Raw genomic sequence first — 21,152 nt, forward strand, 5'->3', positions numbered from 1 at the left:
TCTAAGTAAATTTGATGCCAAGTCAGATGAAGGTATCTTCTTAGGATACTCTACATTTAGCAGGGCATACAGAGTGTTCAACAAAAGAACTCTTGTAGTTGAAGAGTCAATTAATATCATTTTTTGATGAGTCTGATTGTGAGTCTCCTAGGAGAGAAAATACTCTTGATGATGATGCAGGAATTATTGACTTTGAAAAATTGAATCTTGATGACGTGCCAAATCAAGAAAAGGAAAATGATTGAGTGCCACCACAATCTCAAGACTTGCCAAAGGAATGGAGGTATGCACATGGACACCCTAAAGACTTAATCATTGGTGATCCATCTCAAGGGGTAAGAACTCGATCTTTTCTTAGAAATTTAAATGACTATCTTGCTTTTGTTTCACAAATAGAACCTAAGACTTATGAAGAAGCTGAAAAAGACATAATTGGATAAATGCTATGCAAGAAGAATTAAATCAATTCAAAAGAAGCAATGTATGGACATTAACTGAGAGACCAAAGCATAACTCTGTAATTGGAACAAAATGGATCTTTAGAAATAAATTAGATGAAAATGGGGGTAGTTATAAGAAATAAAGCTAGACTTGTAGCTAAGAGATACAATCAAGAAGAAGGGATAGATTTTGAGGAAACATTTGCTCTCGTGGCCAGATTAGAAGCTATTAGATTACTTCTAGCTTTTGCATGCTTTATGGATTTCAAATTGTATCAAATAGATGTAAAAAGTGTCTTCTTAAACGATTTTATAGAGGAAGAAGTATATGTAGAGCAACCTCTGGTTTTGAGAATCATGGATTGCCAAATCATGTGTTTGGATTACATAAGGCATTATATGGATTGAAACAAGCACCTAGGGCTTGGTATGATCGACTAAGCAAATTCTACTGGATAATGATTTCAGTAGAGAAAATGGAGATAAAACACTTTTTCTCAAAAGAAAAGACAAAAATCTGCTAGTAGTACAAATATATGTAGATGACATAATCTTTGGTGCCACTAATGATAATCTTTACAAAGAGTTTGCTAATTAATGCAAGGAGAATTCGAGATGAGTATGATGGGAGAACTAAATTTCTTTCTTGGATTACAAATCAAGCAAACTAAGGAAGGTATCTTTATTCATCAAACTAAGTACACAAAGAAAATATTAAAGAAGTTTGGAAATAAAATCACAAAGGAATAGGCACCCCAATGAATCCCACTAGTAAGCTAGACAAAGATGAAAAATGGAAAAATATAGATATGAAGCTTTATAGAGGCTTAATTGGATCTTTGCTTTACCTTAGTGCTAGTAGGCCAGACATAGTGTTTAGTGTGGGAATATGTGCTAGATACCAGTCAGATCCTAAGGAGTCACATCTAAGTGCTGTCAAAAGAATCCTTAGATATTTGAGAGCAACCACAAACATAGGTTTATGGTACTCTAGAGACTCCTATCTAGATTTACTTGCATATTCTGATGCAGATTTTGCTGGTTGCAAATTAGATAGGAAGAGCACTAGTGGAACATGTCAATTTTTAGGGAATAACTTAGTATCATGGTTTAGCAAAAAGCAGAATTCAGTAGCATTGTCAACGACTGAGGCCGAATATATAGCTGCCGGGAGTTGCTGTGCTCAAGTACTATGGCTCAAGCAACAATTAGAGGATTATGGAATTAAACTAGATAACATTCCTATAAAGTGTGATAACACTAGTGCCATTAACCTTACCAAAAATTTAGTTTAGCACTCTAAAGCCAAACATATTGAAATAAGGTATCATTTCATTAGAGATCATGTGCAAAATGAGAACATATGTATTGAGCATTATGTACTGAGAAACAATTAGCTGACATATTCACAAAACCTTTAAGTGAAGATAGATTTTGCATGCTTAGGAGAGAATTAGGCATATGTGATCCTTTTGATTGAAGAGATATAAAAGGAACAAGTTGTCTCATGATACTCTCCTCTCATTTCGAAAAACCCATGAAATATTAGTCAAACTAGCCATTTATAGACTTCTTACTCATGTATCATTATCGCATAAAGAATTTGTAAGGATTGAAGGAAAGAAAGAATTTTTTTTTTTAAAAAAAATCTTGAACTGGGGCCGACCCGAGCCAGAATGGGGTCGACCCCACGTTGAGTCGACCCAAGAAAAATCTAGGGTCGACCCAACGGCGGGACCCTGTTTTTAAAGAGGGACCCGTGAGCTATTCTAGGGCACTGTTTCATCTTGTCCTCTTCCTAAAATTCTATTTTCCATTTTCCAATCCCTTCCAATCATCTCCAAACAGTGCTAGATTGCTTCTCTACGCCGTTAGATCAAGACCTAAGGAAGAATTTGGTGAAAATGGGACCCAAGCGAGCCGTTGCTAAGAGATCCGGAAGAGTCTCACGCCCAACCATTGTAGATAGACATGCTAGAGATTCCTCTACAGTTCCCCCACAAGGTGAGACACGTGTTGAGCCTCCTCCACCTCCTTCCCCTTCAGTTCAACTTGCTAAATATGCGGGGAGACCGGTAACCACGGGGAGAAGGATCCACTCCGAATTTTTGGATCAAGAAGGATTCGTCTGGAGGATTGGATCCGAAGACAAGGATGGGAGTATCTTTGCTCCCTAGACCTGGTGACCTACCCGGGCTTGGTTCGTGAGTTCTATGCCTTCCTAAAAGTTGGAATAGGAGGGCTTGTGTCTGAGGTCCGAGGTGTACGGGTTAGGGTTTCAAAAGAAAGTTTGAGTGAGTTGCTCCATCTTTCCTGCGAAGGTGCAACTTCAGAAAGGCCGGAAAGCAAGTTGAGAGCTCTACAGTTGATCTTTGAGAGAGATAATTTTGATTACCCCGAAACTGTGATAGCTAGCTCTCTATCAGCTGAGATGAGGTTGTTGGCACAACTTCATAGGTCGGATTTTGTTTCCGAAGAGTGGAAGATTTTGATCACATATCTGAGCGAGATTTGGTCATTATGGAGCACGTTATTCAGGGCATTCCCCTGAACCTCCCAGCTATGATGATCAGGCAGATGAGAGAGGCTATATGCAAATCGAGAGTTTCTCTGCCCTATGGTATGATACTCATCCTGGTCTTCCGACAGCATGACATATCTATGGAGGGAGAGATCTCCAGGCATCTCCTATTCACTGACACTTACACTGCACAGTCCCTAGTTCGCATGGGTTATGAGAAGGTGAACGGGCAATGAGTGCGTGCAGGAGCAGGGATACATGCACAGGAGGGTGATGCATCAGAGGTTGGAGACCCCATCCCTGAGGCTGAGGTACCTGAGGATCATCCTACGGCACCTTCAGAGGCTGGCCCGTTGTCATCCATACTCACGGGGTGCACAGAGGAGTTTTGGAGCAGGATGACTGAGCTTGTGTCAACTCAGGTGAGGACTCTCTCTGACGGATTGACGAGCAGGATGGACATTATGACTGCTGAGATTAGAGACCTCAGAGAGCAAGTGGGGGCATTACAGAGAGAGAGAGAGGCTCATGGTCCATCTGTGGCCCGAGCAGCTGTGTCGGAGGTTTCGGCACAAAGTCATCTAGCTCAACGAGGTCCACATCAGGCTCAGTCCCATCAGGCTCGACCTTCCCTCGCCACTTATACTAGGAGGATGAGGACTAGATCACAGCCCTTAGATACCCCCTAGGCTGATGTTAGCATTATGATTAGTGTCTAGGATTTATCTAGCTCTCATATGTATTTTGCCTTGTTGATGTACTTTGCACTTTGATTGAAGAACAGTGTATTTTTTGGCATTAATGTACTACAATGTTCCATTTTGATCAATGAAACTTGACTGTTTATTATTTACTGTCTCTACTTATCTATTGCCATACCACCTATTTGATGATAACAAAAAGGGGGAGAAGTAAGGAAAGAAAGAAGTCGCAATAAGTTGACAAATAAGTTTGAAAATTATAAAAGAAAATAATATTCACTTAAGGGGGAGCAATATGTAACAATGAAAATTTTAAAGTCTAAATTTTTAATCAAAATTTTAGAATTTGGTACATACCTCTCATACCTCGATACATAATCTGAAACTCTTGCTTTATCTCAAATTTTTGAAGTTTCATCCTTCACCAAATATAAAAGAAGGGGGAGAAAATCAAAAGTTCAAATTGGCAATATTTGGATGAAAAAGAGGGAGACTTCACTTTTAAATTTGAAAAGCTGAAATTCAGCAACTTGAGCTCTTCTAAAATAAATTTTCTAATTTTAAGATAAGTATCAATCTGCTCATACTCAATATTGTAATCATCAAAAAGGGGGAGATTGAGGATGATAGTGTTATTTTGATGATTAAACACAACCATTAAGAAAATATCTAATTAAATATTACAAGTTAACATGATACATCATTACTGAGTTCGACACTCTCGATCCATTAGAAGAATGAGATCAAGATGTCTTTCAAGGATTAATAATGAAATAAAATTTGCGATAGAAAAGGGATAGTGAATTCTAAATTCTAATTCAGCAAAGTTTCAAGTGAAACGTACTTTTAAGGGCACAATAGTAATTTTATTGTTAATAGTATGTAGTACTACCATGGCATACATTCAAAATTGCTTGAAGTATATTTCATTGAATGTATGGATGAATCTAACCTTAGGATGCAGCAAAGTGTGGAATGAGTCGATCCCAAGAAAGGTGGAGTCGATTCCGGCACATCATGGAACCATCAGGCACACCTCTGGAAAATGGCATGGATGAACAGTAGTGGAGTCGACCCCAAGTATGCTTGAGTCGACCCCATCTTTAAGCCTCAAGAAAACAAGTCTCTAGAATTTACTGAGAGGGCCGACTCCAACCTTCCTTGAGCCGACCCCAGATGGAGTCGACCCCAGGAATGCTTGAGTCGACCCCAATGGAGTCGACCCTAAGGCTAGGTCGTTCAATACTGTGTCTCTGTAATCCCTGAGAGGGTCAACCCCAATGGAACTTGAGTCGACCCCAGTGAAAAACAGCTGAAATACAAGGTTCTGTTATCCTGAGAGGGTCGACTCCACTGTAGCAGAGTCGACCCCAGTGAAAGTTGGGTCGACCCCACTGGAAGTTGAGTCGACCCCAAGTCTGATGAATAGTGGTTTGAGTCGACCCCAGGAAAGTTTGGGTCGACCCCAGCACGGGCAGAAGCCATAACGGCTAGTTCTGCAGAAGTACTTTTTGACTCTCCAACAGCAAGTAACGGCTAGTTTTTGAAATCTAACTAATGGGGGGTGCCCAATGGATGAGGAAAAGTATTTAAAGTGACACTATTCATCAGAGAAGACATCCTTTTGCAAAATATCAAAGCTTACACAAGAAAGAAAAGAGCCCTAATTTTCTTCATCCAAGTGCTTCATTCAAAGAGCCAAAAGGAAGTGGTTGAGCAGATTCTAAGAGACATTAGAGCTCCATCAACCCTTGAAGAGTGAAGCAATCTTGACAAAGAAGAGAGAAGTCTCATCAAAGCGATAACTATATTCTAAACTCTTCTTTGTAGCTCATAGTTGTTATATTTGCTCATCTAGGAGTTTCAGCTTTTCTCTTCTTAATTATCTTGTAAAGGTTTGTTGGTGAGCCCGTAAAACCAACGGTGTAGGTTTGTTGGTAAACCCGTAAAACTAACTGTGAAGGTTTGTTGGTGAGCCCGTAAAACCAACATAGGTTTTTGGTGATCCCGAAAAACCAAAGTGTAAAGATTTTTGGATTGTGAGCCCGGAAAACAATCCAACTGTAATCCGCGGGATTATAGTGAATTCCCAAGGGATCGCTTGGGGAGTAGACGTAGGTGCTTAGGGAGAGCACCGAACCACTATACTTCTTGGTGTGTTTGCATTGTGTATTGTTTTAACTTCACTCACTCATCAATTGACTCAATCAAGGTAGTAAAAAATTTAGAGAAACCAATTCAACCCCCCCCTCCTGGCTTGTCACCTTGGGCAACATATATATATATATATATATATATATATATTTATATTTTATGGAAAGTTCAAAGAAACTCTTGGATGCTTTCAAAGCCATGTATGGCTTTGTTGATGCAAAGCTAGTGAAGTTTAAATTTACCATAGACCTATAGGCAAACAAATTAGTAAATTCTAGGATTTCCTTAAGGGAGTGAAAGCTGGTGGATAGTGTGTCTGCGTATGTATGTGTGCATGCATGCATATATGTTTGTTGGTGCATACATGTATGCATGTTCAGGGGTGTGGGAGGTCTGCATTGTGTTGTATATGCACAGGTACATGTGCATGTGAGGTGCCCATGCACACGTCTTTGTGTGCATCAAAATTCTATGACAATGGGAAATATCTACTTATTTTAAACTTTTAAACTTGACTAGTAAAACTACATGTGTAAATGCATAGAATCCAAATATTGATTGTTAAATAATTTAACTTTATAAAAATATAAGGATACAATTTTTTTTTGGTTAGTAGTCCGTAAGTCCATTCACTTATTCCAAGCAAGTTGTTCCAACTGGTACATCTTCCCTTCTTGGGAAGAAGTCTTGGGTTCTATCTAAGAGAATGACACATTACGATCGTATTTCTTTGCAAATTGAATAGTAACTGTTGGATAATCTAACTTCATGGTGTCACATGGGAATTATTATCAGAACTTGGTTTCTACCATCAAGAGTCACATTAAAAATTCCAAAAATTCGGATGTCAAATATAATTTAAATTTCAAAAAGAAACAAAACAAAATTATACTAGATGATGATGATGATAATGATAAAGTCCTATAAAACATTAGATTGGTGAAACACCAATAACTATAGAAGTATTTGATGAAGCACTAGTTCTAAGTGAATCACAACTCTAAAACCATTAATTACTTTTAATTTTTGATATGAGTTCCTTGTATCAATGACTCAAAACAATTCACAGCTACTAAAGGCTATCTATTCCTTCGCACTTATCTTTTAAACTTATATCTTTGTAGATTTTAAACTTAAACCCCTAGACCTTCTGATAGGTGAAATATGAAAAAAAAAGAATTCATTAGTTTTCATGGATATCCCTTTTGATTAGTCCCATCCATCTTCTCATGTTTGTTAAGTTATTAGTCATACAGTGGTGGTTTGTCATATGCACACCCATAATCAAGCAACTGCTGCTATTTTCATGGAGTTGTAGAGGATTTGTGATGACAACCGATCAATATGACCACACTGAAAAAGGACAAGTTTTGGTATGATCCAAAGTTTCAGATATAAGAAGAAAATGGAGGGCCTATCTATGGTTCTAGGATTAAGAGCTGGTTGTTTGAGGTATGATGTAGGTATGAAAACTTTAAGAATGTTTTTCTGAGGCTTTGCTAGTGTAATGACCGCTTTTTTAGTAGTTGTGGTTCAGAGTTTATGAATAAGTGCAAAACTAGGGGCCGGCGGAACTGTCCCGAACTGGGCAGATCAAAGAGAGGAACTAATGTGTGTGTGTGAGAGAGAGGACTAGGAACAGAAAAGAAAATAGTCGAGCCTCAGTTTTCCCTTCTTGAGCCAAAATAAAATCATCTTAACAGCAAGCCCAAACAACTCCTTCTCTTATTTGCTCACACTAAAATTCATATATGAGTCCATCCTGGACATCACAAAAGAATAAACCTCCTATATTGAGCACCTATATCAGCCTCCTGGAACATCAGAAAATTTTCTAAACAGTTATGGCTAGTAAAATCCTCCAAAAAAATTTCAGATTCTTTCAGAAAAACACCACTTTAGGAATCAGTTACGCTTGGACTGCTAGCAGTCTTTGCATTAACAAGCAGTTTGAGTCATTGTACAGCGATTTGATCTTTGATATGCTGTCATCATGGGCACATAACCTGATTGATTGATTGATTGATCAGTCTTGTGCTGTACAGCTTATAGTTTTCTTGAGCTTATTGGTGGCAAGTCTTGAGCTTATATGTACTTCGTTTGGCAGTATTCATGCTTAGAGCAATTCATGCCACACCTTCACATGTAGCATGATGCATTTCATCTCAATGAATCCTCTAGTAATGTTTGATGGCATTTTAGGCCCACATGACCTTCTTGGGCTTCATATGTGAGCCATTGCATTCGAACTGCCATCCACTTACACCACATTAAGACAACTTCCAGAGTTGATAACCATAGTGAACAATTGCATGTTATAACATGTCTCGAAATTGTTGCTCCAGTCTGCCATTCTTTTAGTGCTTATAGCTTGAGGGGAGCACTATGATGCAAATTTTTCTTATGGTTGCCTTCACTCTTAGTCACCATTGTGCTAGCTCTAGCAGAGAGGCCTCCTTTGAGTTTGTCTTCGACTGTCATAACCATGAAAGCAGCCTTGTGGGCAAAAGTGATCAATCAGTTTGGGAGCTTATTCAATCCAAGCCTCGAGAGAACTACCACTGCAAGGCAAATATTTGTTTACAATGGAAAAAGATGCAAAAGTGTTTCTAGTTGTCCCTCAGAAGTGACCAATCTATCCTTGAATTCTTATTTGTTATCAATATATTAATTTGAGGCTACCTTCTTTTTTTGCATTACAATGTTCAATGTACTTCGATCTCTTCACGAATGAGATTCCATCCTTTCTCAGATCACATGTGCTAGTCTATTATGGCCTTATCTAATAGGAGCCTTTCATGGATTTGAACTACCTCTCACTCACTCTGTCTTGATGAACTACCTAAAATCTATGATAAAATAAATAATATGCAACTAAATGAGTTTCCCATATGAGACAATACTCTAGTTTGGATCTTCAAATTGCTCTAGTTGAATAGTAAAACTTGTAGTGTTTGTGCCTTATTCAAGATTCAAAGTTAATCCTAATCAACATAGGACTTTTTTGCTGAATTTAATACATATGTGGGCCAATCAATATTTAATGGGCATACCAAAAGAAGGTATGTGACAGGATTCTAACGTTCTGTTTGGGTTTTGACTTTAATTTTATCCTGGATCTCAATACTTGTAAATGATCAAAGAAATAGAATGCTGAAAACAACTCAAATATGTTGAAGCTTGTTCAGATCAAGGGTCTTTATTAACAAAAAAAAGAAGTTAAGAAAGGAAAAGGGATTTAGAGAAAGTTTATTGCGGAGAAGAATTCGAAAAAGGGAAGAATTAAGGGTGCCAACTAATTCAGTGGGTACAGTCACTGGGGTTTGGGTACCCATTACCACAAGTCTCATCTTGCAACAATTTATAATCACAATAAACTTTGATGGGGCCTTACCCATCATCTCAAAAATAGAGGGAGAGGGGATTGGCGATGGTTACAAACTCTTCGTTGTCTTTCATTTAATCAAAATAACTCCCAAATTATTTTACCAGCTGACCAAACAACTTTTTATATTTACTAGCTAGCCCCTAGATTTTGTATGTTTATTCAAGTTAGAGTTCACAAAAGAATTTCAATTTGAAACGAGTACCAGTACAGATTTCGAACCTGTCCTTATGACGTCTGGAGCTTTTCTAAATAAGAATTAAAAACGGAATATAAATGAGAACATAGATATGCCCATCAAAGCACCTTAAGGGCCTTTTTGGACATCGGGTGATGTTATTGTCCAATAAGGTCATGGTACCACCTTCTCGTCTAAAACTATGTGGGATTGAAAGTGGTTAGGAAGCCCACCTGATCACAAATTATCCCTATTTTTTTCTGGGATAATGTAAATTGCCCATCTAGCAGTTTCCATTAATTGGGATTAGTTATCGGCTCTTCCAACTTCTCTTTCTCTCATCTACATTTCATTGTATTTCGATATAGAAACCCCTGCCAGAAGATCCTATTAGGTCAGTCGGATCTTAACCAATAAGATCTTTGAACAGCCCAACAGGCCCTAAAAATTTCTGTTGCTTTTCTAACACCATAAGACATGTCCTAAGACTTACTGCTGGAAAAATCCTCTGATCAGCAAGCAACCTGAGCCGTGGATAATGGCACGGACACGTTTTGCGTTGATAATCTCTCTGTTGTTCCTTTTATGGATGTGAAGTCTCTACTTGATGAATCGCTCTCTTGGTTGGAATAATCCACAAGCCAAGACAACGTGTTAATGGCCTTTTTGTGTCCTTTTTTGTGTCTCATGCTCCTGATCAAGACCTCCTGGTGGATTGGTCTCTCATTAATTGTCTCTCTTCAATGTTTATGTTCAAAGATACAGGCAAAAGTAGGCTAACAAAAATTGGGAGTATTTTTGTTATTGACATTTTTTTTTGAAAAGAAAAAAGATGGCAAATATTATAATGCAGACATGTTTTGGTTCATAAGATTCGCAGCATCATTAAATTATTTCATCTTGATTTAGTTCTATTCATCTCACATGATACCCACCAGCATTAATTAGTGGAATCTAACCGATAGATGGAATTTGCTTCTGAATATTTGGGTGACATGAGATGTTTGTAATACCAAGGTGAAAGATAGAGGTGGTAGCTACTGGCAAAGGTCTTTAATGAGTAGCTCTGTTATAAAGGATTAAGAAATTTAAGCAAAAGGCTCTATCTCTTGCATCACAAATGCCTACCAGATAGGTTGATTATAGTTTGTTGTATTAGGTACTTAGTCCTCTGGAATATTATGGGCATTGCCGATGTTGCAGTATGTTAGTATCTACTGTGCATATGATTAAAACAGGATCTCTATGCGAGTCTTTCTTTTAGGTCGTTCACTTCAGCAAGTTTAAAAGAAGTGGGATGATTTTTGGTGATCCTTGGGTGGAATATGATTTTTAATAATTAATGTTTTGACCTTAATTAATGTGCTTCATTTTATCTATAAGGAAATCTCTATGGCTTGACATATGATCCAATTAAAGCTGAAAACATGTCACAAGCAGCTCTTGTTTTGATGTCAACCCTCTAGATTTGTCACTTAATTTGCTGTCTTTGGACAACCGTGTGACAGATGAGCCTGCCATTATAATTAAAAGGCTAATTGATAGGTAAGGGGATTCACCTACTTTATCATGGGACTGTTGCTAGTGATCACTTGCCAAATCACCACTCGGTTTAACTGGCTGTGGCGGTCAGGGATTGGTATGGTGCATTAGGAGGTAGGTGATTTTGCTCGGCATCCCAAATATTGTTCTGTCAATTACCAATTTCCATATAGGACCTATGAACCGAGCATGATATGGGGGTGATCTCTAGCAATTTTCTTTATCATGAAGTAACTAATGATACGATTAAGATAGCAAAACTCATTGTGCAATCACCACCTAACATCCAACTTAGCCGTTTTGTTGAGGTTACTAGAACAGTATGCACCAAAATGTTGAAAGGAGATTAAATGGGTTTGGGAATTCCTTGTTTCAGTTTTCTCACACTTTCAAATTTTTTACATGGCACTGCTTTTCCATAACCCTAGGATTTCTGCATGTGCAGGCTTCCTGCCAGAGGAATGGGATAATTTTTTCGTGAAGTATCTATATCCTTCCTTCACTCCAACCGTCTTCTTGTTTGTGGGTGGCACAGTTGCATATGGAGTGTTCAAATATTTGCAAGGTGAACAGATGAAGAATTAAGTATCACAAATGACAGCACCTCTGAGTGGTATCATTTGGAACATAACGAGATATCTTCATTCATTTGGGCTTATTTTAATGTTCATGTTTCTCTAGAGATGGCAATCCTTGTATCAATAATTACACTTAGCATGAAGTGAGATTTTAAACTAGCACCAAGTATTTGAAGGCATAAATTAATATATCATTTTTACATGGACAAAATTAGGGCTGAATCTTTATCCACGCTTCCCTCCACGTCAACAAGTGATCTATGCAGCAATGAGACAAAAATCCTTGCCTAGCTACTTCCAAGCTTTTGAACTTCTTAAATTTCTTGTAATTTGATAACTTGTGACAAAGATCCAGTAAAAAACTAGCATGAAAATTTTGAAGAAGAAACAACAAAACCTGTTCTCTTGCAAATCTTTCAAAATATCAGTCTTTATTAGGCTAATGATAACTAAGCAACCCGGATGACTCATTGGGAAGTGGTCATCACCATTTGCTGTTTGGTGTGAAAGTTAAGTTCTTCTGGCCTGAAAATCTAGTGTTCCGAAGGACCGACGTCGCCCAACTAGTAGAACAATGCAAGCTTAAACTTAATTGGGAAGGACCATACCAGCAATTAGAGGTTGTTCACCTTGGACTTATCGCCTGTAATATCTTGATGGGAAACCTGTATTTCAGATATGGAATTTAGCCAATCTCTAAGTGTATTATCAATAAGAAATGTCTTATAAAAATCTGGCCTCAATAAATGAAACTTTATTTCTTCCAAAAGTTGTCAAGAGTGTTTTAGGTTGGGAAACTCACTCTTCAATTAGCTGTAGGAGAATGGGTTGTTCGTAAAAACCCATTGATTGTAATACCCACAATGAAAGCACACCTAAGTCATTCTAGTTGGGCAAGTCTTTTCAGTAACCACCAATGAAAGAACCTTTGGGTGCACAGGCTAGGCGAGCCATTCTATAGCCGCATAGATGTAACACCTCTATCTTGGACTAGCTCTCACATTGAAGACTTGGTGAGCGAACTGATTCTCCAAGGTCGGAATGGTCTGGGTGCACATGTCAAGTGAGCCATTCTATAGCCCTCAGGAGGTAACACCTCTATCCTAAGTTGGCCCTCACATTGAAGGTTTGGTGAGCTAACCAATCCATCAAGATCTTGGCAGCTCGGGTGCACAATTTGGGCGAACCATACTAGGGCCCTAAGGAGGCAACACTTTTATCCTGAATTGACCCTAGTGCTGAAGACCTAGTGAGCCAACCAATCTCTCAAAATCAAGATGGCTTAGATAGAGATGATGACTTTCAAACCAATGAGGGTTTAACTAGATTCCCCCATCGACTGCAATGAGCTTCCGCCGACTGCAACGGGACTCTTGAGTCTAAATGGCTCGAGAAATGAGGCCCTTTTTAAAAATAGTTTAATGTCTCAAGTACCAGCTAGGTGAAGTCCGGAGTAGGGGGCAAGGTCCGCAAAACCGTCAATGAGCTTGCCGATCCTTCGGATGTTCCTTGAATGAGTGCAAGTCTTCATCTTCATCCAAGCATAGTTGAGAATGGGGAGAACGACTCCTACAATCTATTAAGGATGGGTCCATACATTGCCTCAAAAGTTCTAACCTAAGAGTTGATTAGGATGATTGAGAGCAAAGCCGATCTATGCTACTTTAGTGGATCAACAAACATTCTCACGCACAAGCTCAAGCAGAATGAGGCAAAAAAGTATAGGCCAAAGTCATTTCTATTCATTGTTGTGATAACAAAATGACATCCTTTGGATAGCCAAAGTGTTAGGATCCCTCGCACGCTGTAGAAAATTTAGAAAAATTCAATGCGCAGCGGAAAGGCATGCGCGAGATCCCGTTCATCGCATGAACTTATTTTAAAACATCGTTCGTAGATAGATTAGAATTAAATTCTTTTAAATCATTTTAAATCATTAGGAAGATCAGATCTTCACCTTGTGCGGGTAGATAATCACCGCAAATCTGATATTCGTGGATTTGATGGAGGTTTGATGGAAGCTGCACACACGTCCGGCCTCTATAGGTATCCACACGAGGCAGTGGATCGATCTGCGTCTTTGAATCTCCCCGGGGTGCTAGCTCCCTTGTAGAGAAGACTTTTGATGGCTGATATCTTCTCATTTGAATCAACTCTTGATTGCCTTGAGAGAAGGAAGAAGAAGGAAAAGCCAAGGAAGAAGATCTAAAGGCCCTTTCGCAGCTTTTTCTTTTTCCTTGCTTTGGAATCAAATGGAGGAAGGAGGCCACGCCAAAGCTTCCTTTTTCCCTTATTGCTTGCAGCTCAAAGGAAGAAGAGGGGAGGAGGGGTTCAAGGCTGAAAGGAGAGAAAAACACCACAAATCGGCAGCTCCTTTGAACCCCATTTTTGATGGCGTGTGGATAGAGATGAGCTCCTAAATTTTAGGAGCTCATCTTTATCCCTTTTGAAATCAAAAGAGGAGGGGCATACGCCCCTCCTTTTATCTCACGCATTCAGCCAAGGGACGGGCGTACGCCCCTCCCTCTTATCCCATTTGGTCAGCCCCCACTTAATCAAATTAAGTGGAGAGGGTTGGGTCCAATGCATGGGTCAATCCTATTCAAAATTGGATTAGTGGACCCATTTCAATTTCCTCCAAATCCTAATCCAATTAGGATTCTATTAAATCATGACTCAATTGAACTCTTAAATCCTAATCTAATTAGGAGTCATTGGTTTAATTAGATTAAAATTAATTAGGAATTAAGAACTCCTAATCTAATTAGGACTACTAAAATTTTAGTCCTAATCCAATTAGGACTTTAGAAATCCAACTCTAAGTAGGACTCTAATTTAATTTGAAATCCTAATCCAATTAAGACTCCAAGAATCCTACTCCAAGTAGGACTCGTGATCAAGTCCAATTAATTAAATCTAATTAATTAAATTAAATTACAATCCAATTGCAATTATTTCTTCTTCAACTCATTAACTCTTAGCGGGTTAACTAATTATCAATCAAATTGATTATTTGTGATTTCTAATCATGTTGCCCAAGGAGACAACCCAGGAAGGGGGGGGGGGGTGAATTGGGTTTGGATTAATTATTGACAAATTAAAACTTGATGAGTAATTATTTAATTCTAATGCAAGCAGGTTAATTAAGCTACTTGATGAGGAGATTGGAAGAGACGAATAGCCAATGCAAACACAAGAAAATTTTATAGTGGTTTGGAGCCAACCCTTGCTCCTACGTCCACTCTCCAAGCTTCACTTGGGAGTTCACTATAATCTCTTGGATTACAGCCGGTTGTTTTACAAGTTCACAACCTAACTTGTTGTTTTCGCGAGATCACAACGAACTCGGTTGGTTTTCACAAGCTCACCGACTAAAACCACCCGATTGTTTTTCCGGGATCACAATCAACACCTTACACCGTTGGTTTTAACTTTGGCTCACCAATAAACGTTACAACCCTTGATTCAATCCCCTGATTGAATCAAGTAAGAAAAACAGTTTGGAAAAAGATACAAGGAAAGCTTCTTAAAAAGCAAATATGAATCAATATGAGTAGAGTAAAGTTAGAAGCCCTCAAACAGATTTCGGAAGAGAAAGAAAGGGCTTCTCGAACTCTGAGTCTCCTCTTTGAGTGCACTGAAGATTTGATGTCAGAAGAAGAGCCTTGAATGCGAAGGAAAAACTTCTAGGAATGAAATGAATGCGTTTCTTCCTTCTTTTGCTTGTCTTTTCTCTCAATGGACTCTTGGTTGTTGGAAATGCCTTAATGCACAGATGGAGTAACTCTCTTATTGTCTACTACTGTTTACTCTAGCTATTTAAACAGTCCCTTTTGAAAAATAGCCGTTAGACACTGATTTGTAGCCGTTCTGCACAGTTTGCACCTCCTGACAATGTATCCGTTGGGGTTAGAGTCGACTCGCTCGATCTGGAGTCGACTCGGCTGTTGCTGGAGTCGACTCATGCTTTACTGGAGACGACTCGCCCACTGTTCAGGATTTGAATTAAAGTGCCGTCCCAACCTGGAGTCGACTCGGTCCAACCCTGGAGTCGACTCGCCAAGATCTAGAGATGACTCGACATTTTGGAAACGGCTCGTTCTCAGAATTCCAGAGATCTATTTTTCTGCATTTCTCTCTCGAGTCGACTCGGATCCTCTTGGAGTCGACTCGGCTATCAGAGCCCAAAAAACCGATCCTGTGTCTGTTGATCTGAGCTGCCTCGGAGTCGACTCGCACTTTGTTGGGGTCGACTCGGCTAGCTTGGGGTCGACTCTCGAATTCTCGGAGTCGACTCGTTCACAGGCTCACTGAGTTTGGTTTTCTGCCTTTCAGTCCGCTTTCCTCTGAGAGTCGACTCTTGCATGATTAGGAGTCGACTCGCCAAACGTTGGAGTCGACTCGTATCCTTCTGGAGTCGACTCGGTAACAGGGTCTAGAAAACACCTCTCTGTCTTTCTGTCTGTTACTCCTTGGAGTCGACTCGGATCTGTAGAGAGTCGACTCGTCAAACATCGAAGTCGACTCGAAGCCTTCTGGAGTCGACTCGGTAACAGGGTCTAAAAACCATCGTTCTGTCTTACTGTCTGTTACCCTTTGGAGTTGATTCGGAACCGTCGGGAGTCGACTCGGCAAGCATCAGAGTCGACTCGAAATCTTCGGGGTCGACTCGGTGACAGGGTCTGAAATTCATCTTTCTGTCCTTCTGTCTGTTCTCAGTCGGAGTCGACTCGTAGTGTACCGGAGTCGACTCGAGCTTGTGCCAGACCCTCTGAAACACTTAGAGTCGACTCGCAATCTTTCGGAGTCGACTCGAGCTTCAGACTTTGGCTCAATTGAGTTCAACACTTAGCCAAATTACTTTGAACCAAGGCTCGATGCTCTTAAAGATAAATTCACATATATATTCGCCTGACACACTAGATTGAATTCATTAGTACAACATGAAATATACTCAAATGCTTTGAGCTCATCAAAATCAAATAGGGGTATAATCAATCACTCCACAATCTCTCCCTTTTTGATGATGACAAAACATTGAGTATTTGTAAAGCGAATTGCTCAACCAAGAGGTGATTTATTGTAAAGTTTTGAAATGAATTCAAATGTCTAGTCATTTAATTTATCCAAAATTGAAAGGTATGAATCAGTAAATCCCGAAATTAAAGCTCCCCCTTTCATTTGGAATTATATAAGCCTTCAAATCATGCAATCAATTGTTTGACTTATATGTGTTTAATGAATTTGTTTTCTTAAGATTTCAGATTCTCCCCCTCAACATATGCATTCAATTTTGTTTAAGTTTTCTGAATTTTCTTTTAATGTTTTGAAACTTTTGAGCTTAAATTCTTACTTTCAGAGGAAAAATCTGACAATTTGTTCTTGAGTATGTTCAACTACTCTCCGAATGTTCCTTGAATAGATTCTGGAGATTATTACTTGAGGAGCCCCAACAGAGAGATCATGAGCCTCGAGGTATCGAATCCACTAAGAACAAATTACATTTTGCTTTAAGAATTTTTTTTTTGTTTAGTGATTCCCTTTATATTTCAATTCATCATACTTTCTCCTTCTTTTTGTCATCATGACAAAAAGGCACGTAACACAGAAAGAGATAACAAGTCAAATTGCACAGTTTTTTTTTTGAAAGGAAATTTCTATTCATTGTATTAAAGTCAAGATTGAGTACAAAAATGAATACATATCAGAAAAGTCCTCAAGGGACTATACATCATAAAAACAAAAATACACTAGGGTCGTTTAGTAGTGGAGGATGTGGCTCCTGTACTCAGTCTAGTATGTCGCATGAGCAAGCTTATCCCCTCAGATACATTTCCTAGATGTGCGATGATCTCAGAGGTAGCCTTAGATTGTATCTCAGTTAGCTGGATCATAGTCTCTTGAATAGTGTCAAGCTTGAGGATTAAGGCATTTGCAAGCCTTTCCGCACCTTGACTCTGGCTTCCCATCTCTTCTCTGATGCTGTCTCGCATCTTCCTCGTGTCTTCCTTTATGTCGCTAAGGCTCCAGTATTGACCCTGGACTAGGCTCCTTATGTTGGACATTTCCTCCTTAAGGTCTGCTATCATCATGGACACCGCTGCTGTGGAGGGAATGACGTCAGTGGAGGGTGCACTGTGTGAACCTCTCAGCTCCCTCACTATGTCACCTCTCAGCTCCCTCACTATGTCATCTCTCAGCTCCCGAAGCTGCTCAGTGCTGATCCTGACCTCTAGGGGCTGCTGAGGTGGTGGAGCTGTAGATGGTCCAGCTGAAGTGGATGGTTCAGTTGGGAATGAGGGACCAGAGGTGGATGGAAAGGTGGGAGGAGCTGTGTAGTGGTCCTGGTCATGATCAGAGCTAGGGGAATGATGAGTAGTGGGGTCAGATGGTGTGGATGTTTTCCTAACCCAGACACCCTCCACCTTGTGGAAACCCATTCGGTGGAGAGTCCCCTCACCCAGGTGGTCAGTGTATCTGAGGGAGCGAGAGTGTTCTCCCTCAGGGATAGGGACTTCTAACTCCCTAAAGATGAGTATGAAAAGCATGCCATATGGGAGACTCAACCTAGGTTTGTCTAGGGGTTCATAGATATATCTATAGATGAGTTTGGGGAAGTTCAGGGAGATGTCCTGTAGAATGTGGAACATAAAGCCTAGGTCTCTCTCAGAAATGAAGTCAAACCTCCCGGTCTCAGGAAAGAGAGTCCTAGATAAGATACTTAGGAGGAGTCGCATTTAAGCTGAAAACTGATTTGCACACACCTCCTCTATAGGGGATTGAGGTGGGCTCCCTAAGATGGCCGTAAGGGCCTCAGTCCTATCAGATGGATGTGTGGGAGCAATCCCCTCTTGGGAGAGATGGAGGACTCGAGCAATGAAGTCCTCCGAAATGAAAATAGGGACATCTGCTACAGTCCCTTGGATACCACCGCCACCCCGTGTGACGGTCTCGTAAAATTTCCTAACTAACCCTGGGTATGTAGGGAGGTCAAGTGAACAAAAGTACTCTAAGCCCTGGGCCCTAAGACGATGCCCTAAGGTGAACCCTTCTCGGGAGAGGAAGTCAAAGTTGACTTTCCTTCCGGTAGAGACAACCCTCCCGGCGCACGGACGCGAGGGAACCGGCCTAGGCGGAGAAGAAACTGGAGGTGTTGGCCTCACGGGTTCGTTCCGTGCCTTGGACCGTCTCTCGGCGCTGCTCGCGGTGAGAGGTCTCTTCCGGCTCGGGACAATGGCTTTCCTAAGCATTTTGACCTAAAACCGAGGGAAGGACAAGAGAAAATGGGAGAAAACACGAGAAAAAGGGCCGAAAATGGGTCGGGGACGATGTAGGAGACGACTCTAGGACTTTTGAACAGTGGCGGCTGAAAATAGAAGTGGAGAAAAAGACATTTCGCTTAGGGTTAAAAGTCGGATTTTCGACCTCGAGTCGACTCCGATAAGTTGCGAGTCGACTCCTAAATATGCACGAGTCAACTCCTTCACGAGCCGACTCTAAAATCTATTCGAGTCGACTCGAACTCTGGCACACGCTTAGAGTCTTAATCAATTCTGCTCAAAATGTAAGAAATGTAGAAATCCTTAGAATTTATGCAATGATTTGATGATCACTGAGGTGAAATCCAATATCCAACATAAACTAATCATCAAAATTAATGAATTATAGGGGAGTATCAGTCGAATGGATCAATCACTCCTAATCCTCTTCTAAGAATACAAAAACGATCTTCACTTAAGGGTTTTGTGAAGATGTCAGCAAGTTGATCATCAGTACACACAAATTCAAGCATCACTTCACCATTTAACACATGATCTCTTATGAAGTGATGTCTTATCTCAATATGTTTAGTTCTTGAGTGCTGAATTGAATTTTTAGTTAGATTTATGGCACTTGTATTATCACAATTTATGGAAATCTTATCTTGTTTAATGCCATAATCTTCAAGTTGTTGCTTGATCCACAAAATTTGAGCACAACAACTCCCGGCAGCAACATATTCGGCTTCCACCGTAGATAGTGCAACCGAGTTTTATTTCTTGCTAAACCATGAGATTAAGTTTTCTCCTAAGAATTGACATGACCTGCTGGTGCTTTTTTTATCAAGTTTACAACCAGCGAAGTCAGAATCAGTGTATCCTATTAAGTTTATGCTTGATTCTTTAGAGTACCATAGACCTATGTTTTTTGTTCCTATTAGATATTTAAAAATTCTCTTAACTACAATTAGGTGTGATTCCTTAGGATTAGATTGATATCTAGCACACATGCATCCACTAAACATAATATCAGGTCTACTTGCTGTAAGATATAATAATGAACCTATCATACCTCTATACAGCTTTTGATCTACTAACTTACCTGATTCATCTTTGTCTAATTTGCATGATGAGCTTATGGGTGTGCTGATTGGTTTGTTTCCATCCATATCAAACTTCTTTAGCATCTTCTTGATTATTTAGCTTGATTGATGAAGATCCCTTTCTTAGATTGTTTGATTTGAAGCTCGAAAAAATAATTCAGATCTCCCATTATGCTCATTTCAAATTCACTCTGCATTAAAACAGCAAATTCTTTGCATAGGCGATTGTTAGTAGCACCAAAAATAATATCATCTACATAAATCTGCACTACTAACATATCTTTGTTTTTTCTTTTTAAAAATAGTGTTGTATCAACATTCCCTCTAGAAAATTTATGGTCTAACAGAAATTTGCTAAGTCTTTCATACCATGCTCTAGGGGCTTGTTTTAGACCACAAAGTGCTTTTTCTAGTTTGTAAACATGATTGGGGTATTGATGATTTTCAAAATCAGGAGGTTGTTCTACATAAACCTCCTCATTAATATACCCATTCAAGAAAGCACTTTTCACATCCATTTAAAATAATTTGAAGTCTTTAAAACATGCAAATGCTAACAACAATCTAATTGCCTCAAGTCTAGCCACAGGAGCAAAGGTCTCATTAAAATCTAAACCTTCTTCTTGATTATAACCCTTTGCTACTAGTCTAGCCTTGTTCCTAACTACAACTCCATTTTCATCAAGTTTATTTTTATATACCCATTTAGTTCCAATTATCGGGTATTCAGTGGGTCTTTCTACTAAATTCCATACTTTGTTCCTTGTAAATTGGTTTAGTTCTTCTTGCATAGCATTTACTCAATTTACATCACTTTCAGCTTCATCAAGGTTTTTAGGTTCTTGATGTGAAACAAATGCAAGATGATTATTTAAGTTTCTAAGTGAGGCTCTAGTTCTAATGGGCTGAGATGGATCATCTAGGATTAACTATTTAGGATGACCGTGAGCATACCTCCAAGCCTTAGTAAGTCCATGTTCAGCCATTTCCTCTTAACTTGTTGAGCCCTCTTCAATTTGCTTTGGTTCATCTTCTTGTATGATCATGTCATCCATCTTTTCTTCAATTATTCCTACATCATCATCAAATGCTACTCTCTTGCTGGAGGAAGCATCATTAGACTCATCAAAAATAACATGAATGGATTCTTCAATAATAAGACTTCTTTTGTTGAAGACTCTATAAGCCTTACTTGATGTAGAGTATCCCAAAAATATACCTTCATCAGATTTGAAATCAAATTTACCTAAATTAGATTTGCCATTATTGTGAATGAAACATCTACACCCAA

The 21,152-nt window shown here is 39.4% G+C and overlaps 1 protein-coding gene across 1 annotated transcript in view; it reads left to right on the forward strand.

The window, feature by feature from the left end:
• LOC120104191 (protein LOW PSII ACCUMULATION 2, chloroplastic) overlaps positions 1–11,710 on the forward strand; it is a 28,717-nt gene extending 17,007 nt beyond the window's left edge. Inside the window, exon 2 of the mRNA XM_039114820.1 lies at positions 11,367–11,710. Within this exon, the coding sequence (XP_038970748.1) occupies positions 11,367–11,506 (140 nt within the window). The 3' untranslated portion in view covers positions 11,507–11,710. The remainder of the gene's footprint in view (positions 1–11,366) is intronic.
• Positions 11,711–21,152: the final 9,442 nt, after the last annotated feature.

The sequence above is a fragment of the Phoenix dactylifera genome, chromosome 17 (assembly GCF_009389715.1).
Source record: "Phoenix dactylifera cultivar Barhee BC4 chromosome 17, palm_55x_up_171113_PBpolish2nd_filt_p, whole genome shotgun sequence".
Taxonomy (NCBI): domain Eukaryota; kingdom Viridiplantae; phylum Streptophyta; class Magnoliopsida; order Arecales; family Arecaceae; genus Phoenix; species Phoenix dactylifera.